General features: G+C 38.4%; 1 protein-coding gene and 2 pseudogenes across 2 annotated transcripts; all 3 read right to left on the reverse strand.

The window, feature by feature from the left end:
- Window positions 1-2,361, reverse strand: LOC145616743 (cytochrome P450 736A117 pseudogene; annotated as a pseudogene).
- Window positions 2,362-10,758: 8,397 nt separating this feature from the next.
- LOC145616520 (cytochrome P450 736A117-like) lies at window positions 10,759-13,561 on the reverse strand. The gene is made up of 2 exons (XM_081671258.1): window positions 12,397-13,561; window positions 10,759-11,561 (listed from the first exon to the last, which is right to left on the reverse strand). Exons 1-2 carry the CDS (start codon window positions 13,333-13,335, stop codon window positions 10,944-10,946), a joined length of 1,557 nt encoding a protein of 518 aa, XP_081527384.1. The 5' UTR covers window positions 13,336-13,561; the 3' UTR covers window positions 10,759-10,943.
- A 96-nt stretch (window positions 13,562-13,657) lies between these two features.
- LOC145616745 (cytochrome P450 736A117 pseudogene) lies at window positions 13,658-16,275 on the reverse strand (annotated as a pseudogene). Its single transcript, XR_014107676.1, has 2 exons — window positions 15,325-16,275; window positions 13,658-14,616 (listed from the first exon to the last, which is right to left on the reverse strand). The product of XR_014107676.1 is annotated as a cytochrome P450 736A117 pseudogene (transcript).
- Window positions 16,276-18,862: the final 2,587 nt, after the last annotated feature.

Here is an 18,862-nt window from a genome sequence, read left to right on the forward strand (position 1 = left end):
TTATCCTAATTTCTCAGATTGCCAAGTATGAGAAGTTGCAACAGCAAAAAGAGGAACTTCCCTGTGGATTGTGAGTCCAGTACGTTGTCTCATATTCAAAGTCTCAATGTTTTCTTCCCTAGGCAAAGCCCAGTTGAACTTACTTAAGAGACTTGCTAGAATGAGCTCAATGTTGGCAATGGCATATAAGATCCCTGGACAGCCTCTCCTGCCGGACCCAAATGGAATTAGTTCATAGTCTTGCCCTTTGAAATCTATTGAAGAATTCAAGAACCTTTCTGGATGGAACTCCTCAGGATCTTTCCATGTTGCTGGATCGCGATGAATTGCCCAAGCATTGGTTATGACTCGTGTCCCAGCAGCAATGTCATAGCCATTAATTTTGACATCTTGAGTTGATTCACGAGGCACCAGTAATGGAATTGGTGGATGTAGTCGAAGTGTCTCCTTGATCACTGCCTTCAAGTACCGCATTTTTTCTAGATCATCTTCAGATACATCTGCTTGTTCCCTGGTATTTTCTCTCACTTCTTCTTGCAGTTTTTTCATAACTATAGGATGCCTCAGAAGCTCTGTCATTGCCCATTCTAAGACAGTATATGTTGTATCAGTTCCACCAGCAAACATGTCCTGCATTAAGTAGAATAAATATACAGTACTCCAGTCTAAGGATGTCTATTCATATGATTGATGGTTATGTACAGCCAATTCACTTGGCGTTTTCTGGATTTGATATGACAGTTTGTCAAAACCTTCCAGCTGTAGGAAGTGTTGATGCTTTCAAATTTTATTAAAAATATTTAAGTGGAAGTTGGTGGACTGCAAAACTTGATTTTATGTGCTGAATCTTGATCATTGAACCATAACATGAGACACGGCAAGAAACTAGGTCTATTGTGAGGTTTGACTTAGCTATCAAAGCTGTGTAACCTTTGGATTGAAAACATGTTGACTCTTTCCATCTAGAAATTCTATTCGAAGTCTACTATGAACTGCCTGGACGATAAGATTAAGGACGAAATTCTTTATTACCATGGAGCTGTGTATATGTTTAAGTTTCCATGGTTAACTAAAATTAGTTTAATGAATTGCAGATGATGAAATTAGTAAATTTTGAGGATTTGTTTGTTTCTTTATATTTTGTGTACATGATTATTCTGTGCATGGCCAAAATTGTCTGGTTGTTTTCTAAATTAATGCAAGCATTGTGTTGTGCTATTTGATATGTTGCTATAATCTAAAAGTAGGTAATGTTTCATATTTATCTGAAAGCTCACCGAAGCAAATTTGGATATCAGTATTCAGTAGACAGATTCAGTAGTTAGGGACAAGGAAGACATACCAATATGAGGGCTTTGATGCTGTCTTTATTGATAGGAAAACCAGCTGTGTTGTCCATTTGAACCTGGAGTAGGACGTCCACAAAATCCTTAACCCTTTCTTTCTCACTTGCTGCACCATTTCTTTCCTTGTCTTGTCGTTCCATATGCTCTTCAACTATTACCTCAAGAAACTCATCGAACTCTATGGCAAGTTTGTTCACCTTACTGTGCAACCCATTCAGTTGATCAATCCAAGCCAGCCAGGGTATAAAATTACTCACCGTAAATGTACCTAGAAGCTTCACAAACTCTTTCAACAATTCCTTGAACTTCGCACCATCTTCCTCTCCACTGTATTTTCTCCCGAAGGCCACCCTGCATATCACGTCATTTGTAAATGTCATAAATATTTCACTCAAATTCACAGCTGATGTCGACTTTTTGATCTTTTCTATTGTTAGGGCAACTTCTTCTGCTCTCACATTCTGGAAGGATCGAACTCTTTTGTTACTCAAAAGCCGGAGCACGCATATACTTTTCATCTGTCTCCAGTATTCTCCATAAGGAGCTCCTGCCACATTTTGTCTGTTATATATTAGCCTTTTGCTGATTATTGACTGAGGTCTGTTAGAGAATTTGATGTCATTTATTTTTATGATTTCTCGAGCAGCCTTTGCAGATGATACAACAAGAGTTGGCTTGTTTCCAAGGTGAAGCAACATAAGCTCGCCATATTGCCGAGACAGTAATTGAAGTGTACAGTGAGGGTACATGCCGAGTTGGTGAAGGTTCCCCAGTATTGGCAGCTTTGGGGGAGACGGGGGTAAGTTTCTTCTCATGGATGCATTGAAACCAAGCCATTTATAGAGGAAGAATAAAGATGTGAAGAAGAGAAGGATTAATAATGGGTGAAAAAATAGCAAGCCCATTTGTTCCTTTATCATGCTGACATTCATTGGAAATCAAAACATGTTAACTGATTGAGCTCGTCTTCAATGTACCTCTAGAAGACTGAAGTAGGAGCTATCTATCACTCGCAGACTCGCAGTATTATGCCAAAGCAATATGAAGGTAGAGGGAGGAGAAGACTTTAATTTTGAGGTTGATGAAGAATGAAATGTAGGGATATTGCAGAACTTAGTTAGCTGAAGTATATGAAACTTCTGCTAAACTCTGATTTCCTGTTGTCCTGCATGGCATGCATAGTTTCACTACAGGTTTGAAACATGTGCCTCAAACTTTCCAACAATGGTAGACATTGTTTGTTCCACTTTTGGTAAGATTTATTTGCTTGCTTCTTCTTTCTTTGTATCCCATGTTTTATAGAGTTAGTCCACAGGTGATTAGCTTTGACATCGTGCCATTACACACCGCCTTTTGAATTAAAAGTACAGCATATTGTAGTGACATTTTTTTTCCTTCAAATTGCTATAAATTATCTACTGTACTCTTAATGAAAACCAAGTTGTGTATCATTTCCTTGCCGTACCTGTTATTTTTTATTCATAAGCTTCGAAGATACGTATTTGCACAATATAATAGAGTGATAATCCTAGGATAATGGTCAGACTCAGATTTGGTCTTAGTTAAATTATTATTATCTGTCACCATTTTTCCTGAGTTGCTAGTTTCTTTTGATTTTTCTTACAAGATCCATTGGATCATAGAGCCACTACTGCAGGGTCTCTATCTCTATATGAATGTATCTAAAATCGCCTTTCGAACCGGGTTGGTAGCGATCATGAAATGTTTAATGTCTATCAAATTATATACTCCCACTTGCTTGCATAAAATTGAATTTGATTAGTAGATACTTATTCTCTTTGTTGTCCTAAGGATTTGCCTTCCGTTGCAAGTGTAATTGTTATATTAGCGTTTAATTAATCATTACAGTAGCAATGAATCATAATTTTTTGTATGGTTAGTCAACAACCAATGTACTATATATAAGATCTATCAAAAAATCTCTCGAAATGCTCTCAAACAAAGAAAACCCTATTCCCTCCCCTGCTACCTCTGCTGAGGAACAGGATTTACTCAATCGATCCAACAAGAAATATAAACGAAAGATTAATCATATAATCTTTGGTAATAACAACCATGACAATAACAATGATCAAGATACTTTGATGAGAAATGAGGAAATTGCTGCTCCAGGAAAGTCTTTGCCAGTACCACAAATTTCTTTTAGAGATTTGATGAGGAACCAATACGCATCCCAGCAAAATGATGCAGTCCTGTTAAGCGATGATGAAGATGATGTCTCTGATGATGATGTTGCTCCTGAGGAAATCCTCCAAGATGAGAGATGTCCTGCTATACTCCTCACTAAGGAAGAAAAGCGCAGGATGCGCAAACCTTGGAAACTTTCACTGATAATTAAGATGTTCAGTGGGAATGTGGGTTACATGGGACTCATGCGCAAATTGAAGAAGAAATGGAATCTCAAAGGAGATTTAGTCTTGACTGATATTGGCTGCAAATTTTTCATTGCCAGGTTTTCAAATGCCTCGGACTATAACTTTGTTCTCACTCAGGGTCCATGGATGATTGATGATAATTATCTCACGATAAGGAAATGGATTCCAAACTTTATTCCTGATGAATCTTCTATCAAAGTTCTAACAGCTTGGGTGCGTATTCCCAATCTTTCGGTGGAATACTTTGATGCTGAATTTTTACAGAAAGTTGGGTCAAAAATTGGAAAAGTTCTCCGCATTGATAAAACTACTGCTAATGCTGAAAGGGGGCAATTCACCAGACTTAGTGTAGAGATTGACCTCTCTCAACCTCTGCTGTCAAAATTTTGGTTGAAAGGTAAAGTCTGGAGGATTCAATACGAAGGAATTCGTATGATGTGTTATAAATGTGGGAGAATGGGACATTCTGCAGATGCATGTACAACTGTACAATTGAATGGGGGTGAGGATGTTATGGAATCTGATGAAATACATCAGGCTCAACAAGTACCTGATCATGCTATCAAGGAGAAGCCAGAGGAGTTAGAAAATTTTGGATCATGGATGTTAGTGAAAAAGCCAGTAAGGAAAAAACCAGTGAGACAGGACAAAGCACCACCAGTCAATAGCAACACCACCATAGCTGGTGGTGCGATTCCTGATGGTTAAAATGCCACTTTCAAAGCGGGAAAAAATTTGAAATCTGGTCAACCCTCAAGCGCAATTAAGGGGATAGGATCTAGATTTTCTATTCTTGATCAAGAAGGTGAGGCAAATAATCAGGAAGATAATTTTGTGGAGAATATCCTTGAGGATATTAATTTACCAAATTCTGAAATGGTAAATCTTGGAGATAATTCACAATTACCTCGTGTAACTGAAGATATGCACAAATCTTTCCAACTTGGTAAACAGAATCCAAAAAATTCGACCACTAAGTCTTTTGGCAAAAAAACCAATACCTCAGTTTCTGGCAAGTCCCAAAAGTCAGCACACGTTTTGAAAGAAGTCAACACAAATATTAGCAAGGATACTGTGTTTTCTCCACAAGCTAACCCTAAGCAAGGAAAAGAAAACATTGAGGACGCTTCACAAGCCAACACTTTTGTCTCAGAAACGCCACTCTCTAAGCAGCATCCCTTCACCAATGATGAACTTGTCCAACCTCGAGACAGAGATGCAACAAACCTTGACCCCCGAGGTGATAACTCTGAGTGTCCCAACAGACAAGACCTTATGTATGGGGAGGCCGATGGACGGTCCATACATGGTCACAGCGACCCCCCTGACTCACATCCTGGAAGTCAGAATGGATACTCACATCGAGCCGATTCCGGAGCCACCGGAATTAGTGATAACATTGTTACTCCCCAATGAGATCACTCGTCTTTTAAGACTTATTCATCAAGCATTCGTGTCAGAACACCCAAATTCTGTTTCTTTTATGGAAGACAATCTCAATTTTTTGGCTACAAACTCTTCACCAATCAGCTGTATGGTGTGGAATGTTCAAGGAGCGGGAAGCCGTTCATTCATCTCTTCTCTCAAAGAAATAGTCAGAGTTAACCAACCTAATGTGATTGCTTTGGTGGAAACGCACATGGGGGGCGATCAAGCTCTGAAAATTTCAAAAATCTTGAATTACAGTGGTCACACCCGAGTCGATGCTCAAGGCTTTAGTGGAGGGATATGGATTTTTTGGAAACCGGAACTAGTTTCGGTGGAACCTATTTACAAACATGAACAACATATCACCATGGATATCAAACGCATAGGAGGTCAGCCATGGTATTTTTCTGCTGTATATGCTAGCCCCGACCCTGTTAAAAGGCAAGATTAGTGGAATGAGTTAAAATTTTTTGCTTCGACTCATAATAAACCTTGGATGATTGCTGGAGATTTCAATGACACTCGGTTCCCAAGTGAAAGAAATCGTTCATGTTCTGAAACTAATAGACGCTCAGCCAGATTTAATGATTGGATTAATGAGATGGAACTTCTTGAGATTGAGTTTGCTGGTGCCTCACATACATGGGCTAGAGGCTTAACCCCTGAAACTTGGCAATCTGCCAGATTAGACAGAGCACTTTGTAACGCTGAGTGGGGTTTAACATTTGATGCTGCTAGTGTTAAACATCTCCCCGCAATTGCTTCGGACCATTGCCCTCTTTTCATTAGCCCCAATGGTTTTGCCCCCTTGCAACATATAAATAAACCTTTTCGTTTCCAGGCTACTTGGCTGTCACATGAATTATTCCAAGATTTCTTACAGGAACAGTGGGAAAATCCTGAACCTTTAGTTCCAGCCTTGGCTAAACTGGCGGATGAGTTGCAGAAATGGAACAAAGATGTTTATCATAACATCTTTAGGAAGAAGAGATCCCTTCTAGGCCGTATTGCTGGAATTCAAAGGTCCATGTCCTTAAATCCTCACCGTGGATTGATTAAATTGGAAGCTTCTTTAAGATGCGAGCTTGATGAAGTGTTGGATGAAGAAGAGCTTTATTGGTATCAAAAGGCTCGTGTGGAGTGGATTAAAAATGGAGATCGTAACACAACGTTCTTCCACCTGAGCACTGTAATTCGTCGATGGAAAAATAAAATTGTTGCTCTAAAGGATGATGAGGGTAATTGGACACATGATTCGAATGTTATTAAGGGAAGTATTGTCAATTACTTCTCCAATCTTTTTACTGATGATGGTGAGCAGGGGCCATTCGATATTCCAAATGATGTCTTCCCTCCTCTCCCTGACAAAGATTGGGCTTCCCTATCTCGAGTGTTCTCACCTTTGGAAATTGATGAGGTCATAAAACACATGTGGTCTCTTAAAGCACCTGGGCCAGATGGGTTTCAGGTCCTGTTTTTTCAGAAAAACTGGGATACTGTAAAGAACAAAGTGTATAAGACAGTGCTAGATGTCCTTGAGGGTCGTGGCTTGCCAGACCACTTAAATGACACCCATATTGTTCTTCTCCCAAAAGTAGACACTCCGGAGAATCCCTCACAATTTAGACCAATCGGGCTTTGCAATGTGACTTATAAGATGGTGACCAAAGTTCTTGTGAACCGTATCAAGCCTATTTTACCTAAACTGATTTCGAACACTCAAGGTAGTTTTGTCCCGGGAAGGCAGATAACGGACAATATCGTCATTGTTCAAGAGGTGGTTCACACCATGAGGAAGAAACAAAGTGGGAAAGGTCTTATGGCAATTAAAATTGACTTCGAGAAGGCTTACGATAGACTACGTTGGAGCTTTATTCATGACACCCTTCTTCAAATGAACCTTCCCTATTTATTGGTGGAGGTTATAATGGAGTGTGTTTCTTCTGCTTCAATGAAAGTTTTGTGGAATGGAGAACCCTCTTCTAGCTTCATCCCTAGTCGTGGTATTAGGCAAGGTGACCCTTTATCGCCTTACCTTTTTGTCATGTGCATGGAGAGATTGTACCAAACCATTGAAGAAGCTATCATTGCCAATAGATGGAAACCAATTCGGGCTAGTCGGAATGGTCCCCTTCTATCAAATCTGTTTTTTTGCAGATGATATAATACTCTTTGCTGAAGCTACTGTTGATCAAGCCTCGGTCATCAATGATTGTCTTGCAAGGTTTTTCAAAGCTTCAGGTCAAAAAATAAGTCTTGCTAAATCTCGAGTTTATTTCTCCCAAAATATGAGCATGGACAGTCAGCATGAAATATTCTCGGCTTTGGGCATGGAAGTCACATCTGATCTTGGCATGTACTTAGGCATGCCAACTATTTCAAGCAGAGTAACAAGGGAAACATTTTTTTCTTGTGTGAGAAAATTGATAGAAGGTTGTCGAGGTGGAAGACAAAATATTTGTCTTTGGCAGGAAGAATCACCTTAGCTAAGTCCACCATCTCATCCTTAGCTTATTATTCAATGCAGACTGCAAAAATTCCGAAGTCGGTTTGTGAAGAGATTGACAAAAAGACTCGACGATTTATTTGGGGTGGAAGTGATGAAGGCAAAAAGATTCACCTTGTGGCCTGGGAAACCCTTCAAAATCCTCGTGCTCAGGGAGGCCTCGGCATTAATTCTACTCATCATGCCAATGCTGCGTTCTTAGCAAAATTGGGTTGGAGGCTTCTTACCAATCCAGATGCCTTATGGTCTCGTGTCTTGCGCGCCAAATATTGTAAGGGAAGGTGTGACTCAGACATGTTTGAACCACGTCAAGGAATGTCAAATGTATGGAAAGGGATTTCTGAAAATACAAAGCATCTATGTGAGGGTATTCGTGTCGCAGTAGGCAATGGTACTAAGACTCTATTTTGGGACCATCGTTGGGTATCATCCACACCTTTAATTGACTTGGCTATACAACCTGTTCCACCTGAAATTTTAGGGGCAACAGTCGAGGAAATGTGGGAGAGTGGGATTGGATGGAAATGGGATGTCTTTGGTCATCTATTGGAAGAAGGTGTCCTTAAATTAATTCAAGCACACGAGGTCAATGAGAATCCTGAGGTGGAAGATCTGCTGTACTGGAACAATTCACCAAAAGGAAGATTTACCATCAAGTCTGCTCTTCATATTATCCGAAAACAGAATTCTAGCCTCGATGATGAAATTTGGGATCTGATTTGGCGAGCTCCAGTGCAGCAACGTATTCGAGCTTTTATGTGGCTTGCTTGCCATGACAGACTAATGGGTAATGTCAATCGATTCAAGCGTAATCTCAGTCCCTCTCCTTTATGCTTTACCTGTGGTGGAGCTAATGAGGATACTCTACACGTATTGAGAGACTGTCCTGCTGCAAGAAGTGTATGGCGCAAAGTTGGTGGACGAAGCAATTCATCTTCTTTCTTTCAAGGTGCTTTAAAGGATTGGTTAACTTCTAACCTGGAGCAGAGTGATGCTGATGATCATGAAGAATGGTCAAGTTATTTTGGTGTAACTATTTGGTGGTTATGGAGATGGAGGAATAGTCGAATTTTTGCTAATGGTAAAGATATTCCTGTAGATTTTGGTGCTTTCCTCAAGATCAGATTTGAAGAAACATGGCGAAGCCTCTATGATGACCCCTCAAGCAGAAACCAGACCAATTCGAGTGTAAGAAGGGAGCATTTTGTCACTTGGCTTAGACCCAACTATGGCTGGTACGCACTCAATACAGACGGGGCTGCCAAAGGAGCTCCTGGAGCAGCAGGTGGTGGTGCTATCATTCGAAATCACGAAGGCAGGTTCATCTCTGGTTTTTCTGCAAATTATGGCAGATGTATGGCATTTAGAGCTGAAGTTATGGCCTTAGTACGTGGCCTGGAGCTAGCAAGGAATCTACAAATTTGCAAACTTCAAGTTCAATTGGACAATCTAGCCTGTGTTCAAGCATTAACAAAGGATACACAAGGAAGCGGTGAGTGTGCTCACTTGATTAATCACTGCCACAATTTGATTAATAAGGACGATTGGGAGGTCACGGTGGTCCATGTTTTCCGCGAGGGAAATCGTGCCGCTGATTGGCTAGCTAATCGTGGAGTGGCTCAATCGGATAATCTTCTTATTCTAGGTAGTGCTCCTTTGGAGCTTCGTAGGATTATTAGTGAGGACGTACAAGGAGTGGCTTTCCCTCGCCTTGTTCCTCCTTGATAGGTTATTTGGTTGTTTAGTTTATTTTTGTTTTTTTTGGTGTATTCCTCATTTGCATAAAAAAAAAAAAAAAATCATTACAGTAGCAGTTGAAGGGCCTAAGTCAAATAATTGTGTCAATATCCATGAACTAACATTACCACTACCTAATACCCACTTTTATTAAACTCCTTAGTATATTCGCCCGTGTAAAAAAAAAAAGGTCCAAAACTTGACAAGTTCAATTGTCCGAAGTGTATATTGATAGTTTTATCACAAAAGTACAAAACTAATAAGGTGGAATGCACAAAATATTGTACACAACACATATACATAAAAAAGGATAATGCATAAGCGCTCGTAACTTCTTAAATTGTCCATATTATTCATAGACTATCACATAATTAAACAAATGGTTATTACTTTGGTCTATACATTTTACATTTCGACATATAAAGTTAAACTTGTACACGTACCGTCGTACTAATTTTGTTATTTAAAATATAATTACACATTAACACTTGAATTATACATAAAATAAACATAATAACCACATATGGATTACAGAAGAGAGATGAACAATGAACCCTTGCAATGGTGAATTCATCACTTCATTTATTGAAGAAATGGAAGAAGAACCCTAATTTACCTTTTTTTTTTTTTTTTTTGAAAACAACCCTAATTTACCTTTTCTTTGATCTGCTTTAGGTGAAAATTTGGTCTAATTTTTTATGGAGTGACTTGGGGAGGCTTGCCCTAGAATATTTAAAGGGAGGAAATAAGGGAGCCAAACAATAAAAGGAGGGAAAAAACATAGCTGTGGGCTGCAAGTAGGAAAAGAAGTGAGTCAACGCCTGAAAGTGTTAGTCAATGCCGAAAAAGAAAGCGCAGGTTTTGTTCAACAAAAAAAGTAATTGGTCTAGAAAGATTCAATTAGCAAAATTGAACTGAATTATGCATAATACTTACATGGTGACAATTTGCTGCCATGGAGGTTAGTGGGATGAAGGTTGCTCATCTACAATTCTATGCATTCTCTCTCTTCTTTGTGCTCAATTGCGCGCACCCTGGAAGATTCATGGTATTACGAGGTTTGTTTTTCAGTTTTTGTGTATACCAACTGTTTGATAAAATGCCTCAGTGAAGTTGGTTTGGTTTCTGAAGGTATACTCTTCTAAATTAATTTAGATTATACATATTCTGTGTGAGTAACTAGATAAATGAAGGCAGATATATATTTGTACATACTCACATTTGTATGATCTGGTTACCTCTTATCGGACCGGTTTCTCGAAACATTGTTGATCACACTGACTTTTGTGAACCAGTGAGTGAATAAATTTGATGTGCATTGTGCTATAACTTTGGTTTGTGAATATGTGACAACTTAGTTAAATTTATTTTATTTATGGGTTGATTCGTATTAAACATTGCAATGAAAAGATGATGAAAGAGGTGCAAAAATTGAGCATAGGATAATGATAGTAGTGCATAACCCATGAAGCATTTTCGAGTTGCTAGTTATTGCTGTTTTTTTTTTCAAGTAAAGCACCAATACGACCTTCAGTTACCAGCAGTTGCGGGTGTTGCTGTTGCAAGTAGAGGAATCTCCCGATGGGCGGTTTGGCCGATGCATTCAGTCATATCTAACGTCTCACCATCTGCTCCACCGGGCAGCATCCAGTCGAACTTGTGCATGAGGTTTGCTAATACAAGCTCATTATTAGCAATGGCAAATGTAATTCCTGGGCAGATCCTTCTTCCTGATCCGAATGGAATTAACTCGAAGTCTTGCCCTTTGAAGTCTGTAGTAGAATTTATGAACTTCTCAGGATTGAACCTTTCAGGTTCATCCCAAGAAGCGGGATCTCTGTGGATTGCCCAAGCATTGGTTATAACTACGATACCTGCTGGAATATCATACCCGTTAATCTTGGTGTCTTGTATTGATTGTCTTGGAACCAGCAAGGGAATCGGAGGATGTAGCCGAAGGGTCTCCTTGATCACTGCTTTCAAGTACTTCATCTGCTCCAAGTCATCTTCATTCACATATAATTTCTCTCCGGTAATTACTCTGACTTCTCTTTGTAGTTTACTCATTTTTAAGGGATGTCTTAATAGCTCTGTCATTGCCCATTCTAGGACCGAGTATGTTGTGTCAGTACCACCAGAAAATATATCCTGCATCAGTCAATAACTTCACATTAATTGAATTCACAAAATACTCACTATTGGTATATTGTGCCAAATGATGAAATTTTATGTATGTTCTTGTATAATAATCTCAACACTTTAATACTCAATGCATCTCGTTCTATAATCAAAATTTGATTTCAAAGGTGGTACAAATATGTACCATGTATGTATGTATGTATTTTGAGTGCTTGTCATCCATCAAGGATGCTGCATCATAGTGTATGGTAGTTTGTATGGTTTCCTTTCATATTTTTATATTGGCAGAAGGGTTTTCTTTTCTTTTTTTTTTTTTTTTTTTTTTTGGGGGGGGGGGGGGGGGGGGGGTTGAAATAATTTTGTTTTGCCTGTATCTGCATACTGCAAAAAGTCAAATAATTGGTTTTGTTTTTAGTCATATGTGGGTGTTATTGGCTACCTTGTAGATTGTGTACCTCAGAAACTCAAGCCTTTTAAAAGAAGCTTAGCTCTTTATTTCCATTGGCAGCATGTTATATGGTCATTCTCATATGTGAAAAACTAAAATAGGAGATTCTAAAACCTTGATACTTGTAGAAAACTTGAAAAGGAAATTACGGATCGATTCACGACCAACACGCATATTTTGTGCCTACTTGATCTTTAGGGATCCTAGAACTAGAACATTGCTATCCTGCCTTACCTGCAGCAGGGTAGTTTATGTTGACTTGGTGATCATTAATGGGAGTACAATTTTGATCTAGGGACATGATCCAGGGAAAACAGAACAGGAAGATGAAAGAATTAAAGCCTAAAAGATGAAAATAGTAAAATGAATAGATTATAACAAGATTGTTACCCTTACCAGTATGAGAGCTTTGATGCTATCTCTGTCAATGGCAAACCCAGCTGTCTTTTCTTTCTGAACATCAAGTAAAACATCTACAAAGTCCTTAGCCATCTCATCATTTTTGTTCTCTTCACCCTTTTTGCCGTGTCCTTGACCATCCTGGTGCTCTCTAACAACCTGCTCAAGAAAGTTATCAAACTCTTTGACAACTTTGTCCACCTTTGCATCCGACCCACCAAGCCAATTAGTCCAAGCCAAATATGGAATAAAATCTCCTACTCTAAAACTACCTAGCAACTCTAGAAACTCCCTTAAGAGCTTCTTGAAGTTAATATCTTGTCCTTTAATACCACTATATTTCCTTCCAAAGGCTACCCTGCATATCACATCATTTGTTAAAGTCATGAACATTTCACTCAAATTCACAACTGAAGATGATGAGTTCTCAATCTTTTCCATTAGAAGAGCCATCTCTTCTTCCCTAACACGTCGAAAAGATCGCACCCTTGTGTTACTTAAGAGCTGTAGCACACATATACTCTTCATCTGCCTCCAATACTCACCATACTGAGCCGCTGCCACGTCCTTGCCATTGTAGAGAAGCTTGTTACCAAGCTTTGATATTGGCCTATTGCAAAATGTTGAATCTTGGGTTTTCATGATTTCGCGAGCTGCTTTGGCAGAGGAGACAATAAGGACTGGGGCTTTCCCCAGATTAATCACCATGAGCTCCCCATATCTTTCAGATAGTGATTTGAGAGAGCGATAGGGGTAAGTTCCTAGCTGATGAAGGTTCCCTATAATTGGAAGCTTTGATGGAGAAGGAGGTAGGCTTTTTCCAGGAGAAGATTTTGGGAGAAGCCATTTGTATAGGAAGAATAAGCATAGGATGAGTGGAAGAATTGTGAAGGACTGCAGCCAGATTACCTTCAACTGTTCTATGCTGGGCAGCATCCTTCTGTGTGCAGACTGTGATTACTTTTCTTTCTGAATTGTGGCTTAGGAAATGAAGGGATGTTCTTTGTTAGAATATTATTTTAATTGTATTCATTTGACTGACCAATTAAAATGTCTGCTTAATATGTTTATTTATTAGATTAAATTTGTGCACATGGGACCATGGCAGCAATTTGTTCCATGCTTAAAAAAATTATTTGGTTTGCATTTTGTCATCATCCTAGCAATTAAAATTTAAGAACATATTCCCCCAATAATACTATACACAGATGTTAATTTTTTTGGTCAAACCTTACCAAATTTAATCATACGAAGTATATTCTAGGGGTAATCTAGCAAGGATACATAGCATACATTCATTGTAAGGCACCAATTCTATACTATTACTATATACATGCTTTGATGAAATAATGTCAGTTTATGATGTTTAGCTATCGAAGTCTAACATGGCTTATTATTTTAAAACAGAGAAATCGAAGTGACAAGGAAAAGCAAGAACAAGGATTAGGAATATGAGAATCTGACAACGTAAAGCATGTAAGAATTGTAAGATCTCTTCCTCAGTTCCTTGCATAAATACATGTTTGTATTGTTTGTTGCCCATCTATTTTCTGCCTACAACTCAGGGTAATCATATGCAGGGGTGCAGAGCCTTCAGTGTCCTGCAGATGCAATACAAGATTTTGCTACAGCAAGAAGTGGAGTATTTTTGTGCATATTGATCCCAAAGCTCTCAGTCATGTCCAAGGTTTCAATATCTGCTTCATCAGGCAACATCCAATCAAACTTGCGCATGAGATTTGCCAATAAAAGCTGACTGCTTGCCATGGCAAATGATATTCCAGGGCACATCCTTCTACCTGCTCCAAATGGAATGAACTGCAGGTCATTCCCTCTGAAATCCGTTGAGGAATTCAAGAACCTTTCTGGATTGAACTTCTCGGGTTCATCCCAAGAAGTAGGATCTCTGTGGATTGCCCAACCGTTTATAATTACTCCTGTCCTTGCAGGAATGTTGTAGCCAAATATTTTGGTATCTTGGGTTGATTGTCTGGGTATTAACAAAGGAACTGGAAGATGTAGCCTTAAAGTCTCCTTGACCACTGCTTTCAGGTACTTCATATGCTCCAAGTCCTCTTCTTGTACATCTACTACTTCTCTGGTAATTGCTTTCACTTCTTCTTGTAGTTTTTTCATAATTCTAGGATGCCTCAATAGTTCTGTCATTGTCCATTCTAATAGGGTGGAAGTTGTATCAGTTCCAGCAGAAAACATATCCTGTTAGACAGTTACTTTATATAGTTAGGTAAGGTGGTAAAGTACTAAAGAGAGTATATAAGGGTACTAAAGACAATCTTTGTTTGTTTATCACTCTATACTCTATAATGGCCGACATTAACAATGGGATATGTACTATCTTCACAATCAGTGCACACGTTCTACAGCCACAATCTTGAACTAGAAATAATTAATACAAATAGAATATTCATTTGACTGTTGGTAGAGTCCAATTTGTAATCTGATTCTGTTTGTCCTGTAGTTTTAATTTTTGTCATAGGTGACTATTTGGTGTCTTTTGTTGTTATGTCTACACCATTGTCAAGACTAAAGAGTTGAAACTAGCCTTTAACCAAGAGTAAGTGATAGGCACAAATCGTAAGATATTAAGGTATCGAAGAGTTGATGATTGAAAAATGGAATATATGAAGGTAAAACCGACTGCACTATGCTCATTTAATACTTGGATCCCTGATAATAGCTAAGGAATTTAATGTTGTGAGAACGGAGTACATTACACTGGGAAAATTTTGCTGTTGGGGTGACTATACTAGTGAAGTAGTGGGATGAATTAGTGACATACCTACAAAAATGTACATTTAAATTTCTCCTGTTCTGTTTTATTTAGACGTTACAGATAAATATATATCAGAAATGAAAATGAATTTTAGCAGTTAGTAGTTTCCGAATTATTGAGTAAACACTTACCAATATGAGAGCTTTTATACTGTCTCGGTCTATGGGAAAGTGAGGTGTTTGATCCTTCTGAACATCAAGCAAAACATCGACAATGTCCTTCACTTTTTCATCACTGTCACCCTCTTCATTTTTCCTGTAATCATCTAAACGATTCTGGTGTTCTTGAACTACTTTTTCAAGAAATCGATCAAATTCTTTGGCAATTTTATCAACTTTTGCATCCCATCCATTAAGTTTATCAATCCAAGCAAGCCAAGGAATCATATCTCCAACATTAAATTCAGCTAGCAACTTGTTAAACTCTTTCATGACCTTATTAAAGTTGATACCATCTTCCGTTCCAATGTACTTCCTTCCAAAGGCAACTCTGCATATTGTATCATTCGTAAACTCAATAAACATCTCGCTCAAATTCACAGGTGATGATCCTGCTTGTCTTATTTTCTCAATCAGAAGAGCTGTTTCTTCTTCTCTGATACTGCGAAATGACCGAACCCTTCTGTTACTCAAGAGATGGAGCACACATATACTCTTCATCTGCCTCCAATATTCTCCATAAGGTGCTCCCACAAGATCCTTGTAGTTATACAGAAGCCTCTCTCCTTTCTTAGACATTGGTCTGTTAGCAAAAACAATATCATGGGTTACCATGATCTCACGAGCTGCTCTTGCTGAGGAGATGACAATGGTAGGAACACTGCCTAGTTGAATCATCATGAGCTCTCCATATTTCTCGGACATCGATCGGAGAGAACGGTGAGGTTGAGTACCTAGCTGATGTATATTGCCTAGAATTGGTAGCTTTGGTGGAGATGGAGGCAGGTTTTTCTTGGAAATAGTTGTTAATTGAAGCCATTTGTAGAGAAATAACAAGAAGAAGATGAATGATACAAGTGTTAAAGGTTGCAAGTAGATGTACTTTAGTTGATTTTTCAGCAACTGCAGAATTCTGGAATTCATCTGTAAGATTTTGCTGTAGTCTTTGATGATTGTTGAATTTTGGGGATATGATGCCCAAGATAGAAGAACCAAGAGATTACCCCATGATATGATTGTAGGGACTACGAGTGTGCGACACAATTTAATTTATTTATCTGTTTAGTTAGTTAGACACAACCATTTATTGTTTTAGGTACCCAATTTTCTAATTTGGAGTATTCCAATTTACTTTCCCAGTTTTAATTTAAAAAACTTTTTTTTTTTTTTTCTTTTGAGATGGGTACTAGTATACTACACTCACCAATTCAATTATAGGTATCAAAAACTGACCCAATCCAAATAATCCGCTTTAGATTTTGATTCTTATAGACATAATAATTTAGCATGACTCAAATTTGATGAACTCCCACCTTAAATGAACACAACCAAGTTACCTAAATTGATTCCTCCGGATCCAATGTTCAAAAATTCTAAAGGACAAGTATGATAAGTTAGAACTAAAGTCCTCTTATCTGTATAACTTTATAAGAATGGAGAAATAGAATAGAGAGGATAATTTAGCTGATAAAGTCCTCTTATAAAGTTAGAACTGAAGCCTAAAATTCCTCAAATAGCCTTCAATTTCAATTGTGGAATTTTTTAACCTTTTTTCGCACGAAAATAAAAATTGACGAGATGTTTCCCATGGTCCTTAATACCCTCCGGGAATCCAATTAAATGGGTGGAATTAATCATCCAATATGCCTTACAACGGTCAATTTACCTGTTCGAAACTTGCACCGATTTCGTGAATTGAAGCCTACCACGAACATTTTTTACAACATATAATAGTCATATATGGTTCAAAACGTCATTATATGGCCCTAAGATGTATCTCCTACAATTTCAAGACTTTTCGCCACCGGGCCTCGAAACCTCAAAAATTCCTCAAAACGCGTGGATAATAGTCTTCAGTTTTCGATTTTTCTGACCTTTTTTCAACCGGAAATAAAAATTGCCGAGATGTTTCCCGTGGTCCCTAATACCCTCTAGGAGTCCAATTGGGTGGGTGGAACCATCCAATATGCCTTAAAACGGACAATTTACCTTTTCGAAACTTGCACCTATTTCGTGAACTGAAGCCTACCACGGACAATTTTGACAACATATAATGGTCATATATGGTTCCAAACGTCATTATATGATCCTAAGATGTATCCCCTACAATCTCAAGACTTTTTGCCACTGGACCCCGTAACATCAAACATTCCTCAAAAAACGTGGATAATAGCCTTCAATTTTGGAATTTTTTGACCTTTTTTCGCCCGGAAATAAAAATTGCCAAGATGTTTCCCATGGTCCCTAATACCCTCCGGGAGTCCAATTGGGTGGGTGGAACCATCCAATATGCCTTAAAACGGTCAATTTATTTGTTCGAAACTTGCACCGATTTCGTGAACTGAAGCCTACTACGGACATTTTTAACAACATATAATGGTCATATATGGTTCCAAACTTCATTATATGACCCCAAAGATATATCTCCTACAATCTCATGAATTTTTGCCACCGGACCCCGTAACATTAAAAATTACTCAAAAAGCGTGGATAATAGCCTTTAATTTTGAAATTTTTTGACCTTTTTTCGCCCGGAAATAAAAATTGCCGAGATGTTTCCCATGGTGCTTAATACCCTCCGGGAAACCAATTGGATGGGTGGAACCATCCTATATGCCTTAAAACGGTCAATTTACCTGTTCGAAACTTGCACTGATTTCGTGAACTAAAGCCTACCACGGATATTTTTGACAACATATAATGGCCATATATGGTTCTAAACGTCATTATATGACCCTAACATGTATCTCCTATAATCTCAAGACTTTTTGCCACCGGGCCCCGTAACATCAAAATTTCTCAAAAAGCGTTGATAATAGTCTTCAATTTTGGAATTTTTTGACCTTTTTTGCCTGAAAATAAAAATTTCCGAGATGTTTCCCATGGTCCCTAATACCCTTCGGGGGGTCAATTTGGGTGGGTGGAAGCATCCAATATGCTTAAAATCGGTCAATTTACCTTTTCGAAACTTGCACCAATTTCGTGAACTGAAGCCTACCACGGACATTTTTTACAACATATAATGGTCATATATAGTTCCAAACGTCATTATATGGCCCTAAGATGTATCTCCTACAATATCAAGACTTTTCGCCACCGGGCCCCGTAACATCAAAAATTCCTCAAAAATCGTGGATAATAGCCTTCAATTATAGAATTTTTTGACCTTTTTTCGCCTGAAAATAAAAATTATCGAGATGTTTCCCATGGTCCCTAATACCCTATGGGATTCCAATAAGGTGAATGGAACCATCCAATATAAGTTAAAACACTCAATTTACCTGTTCGAAACTTGCACCGATTTCGTGAACTGAAGCCTACCATGGACATTTTTGACAACATATAATGGTCATATATGGTTCCAAACGTCATTATATGACCCTAAGATGTATCCCCTACAATCTCAAGACTTTTTGCCACCGGGCCCCGTAACATCAAACATTCCTCAAAAAGCGTGGATAATAGCCTTCAGTTTTAGAATTTTTTGACCTTTTTTCGTCCGGAAATAAAA

Source organism: Chenopodium album, chromosome 26 (genome assembly GCF_948465745.1).
Source record: "Chenopodium album chromosome 26, dcCheAlbu1.1, whole genome shotgun sequence".
Classification (NCBI taxonomy): Eukaryota; Viridiplantae; Streptophyta; class Magnoliopsida; order Caryophyllales; family Amaranthaceae; genus Chenopodium; species Chenopodium album.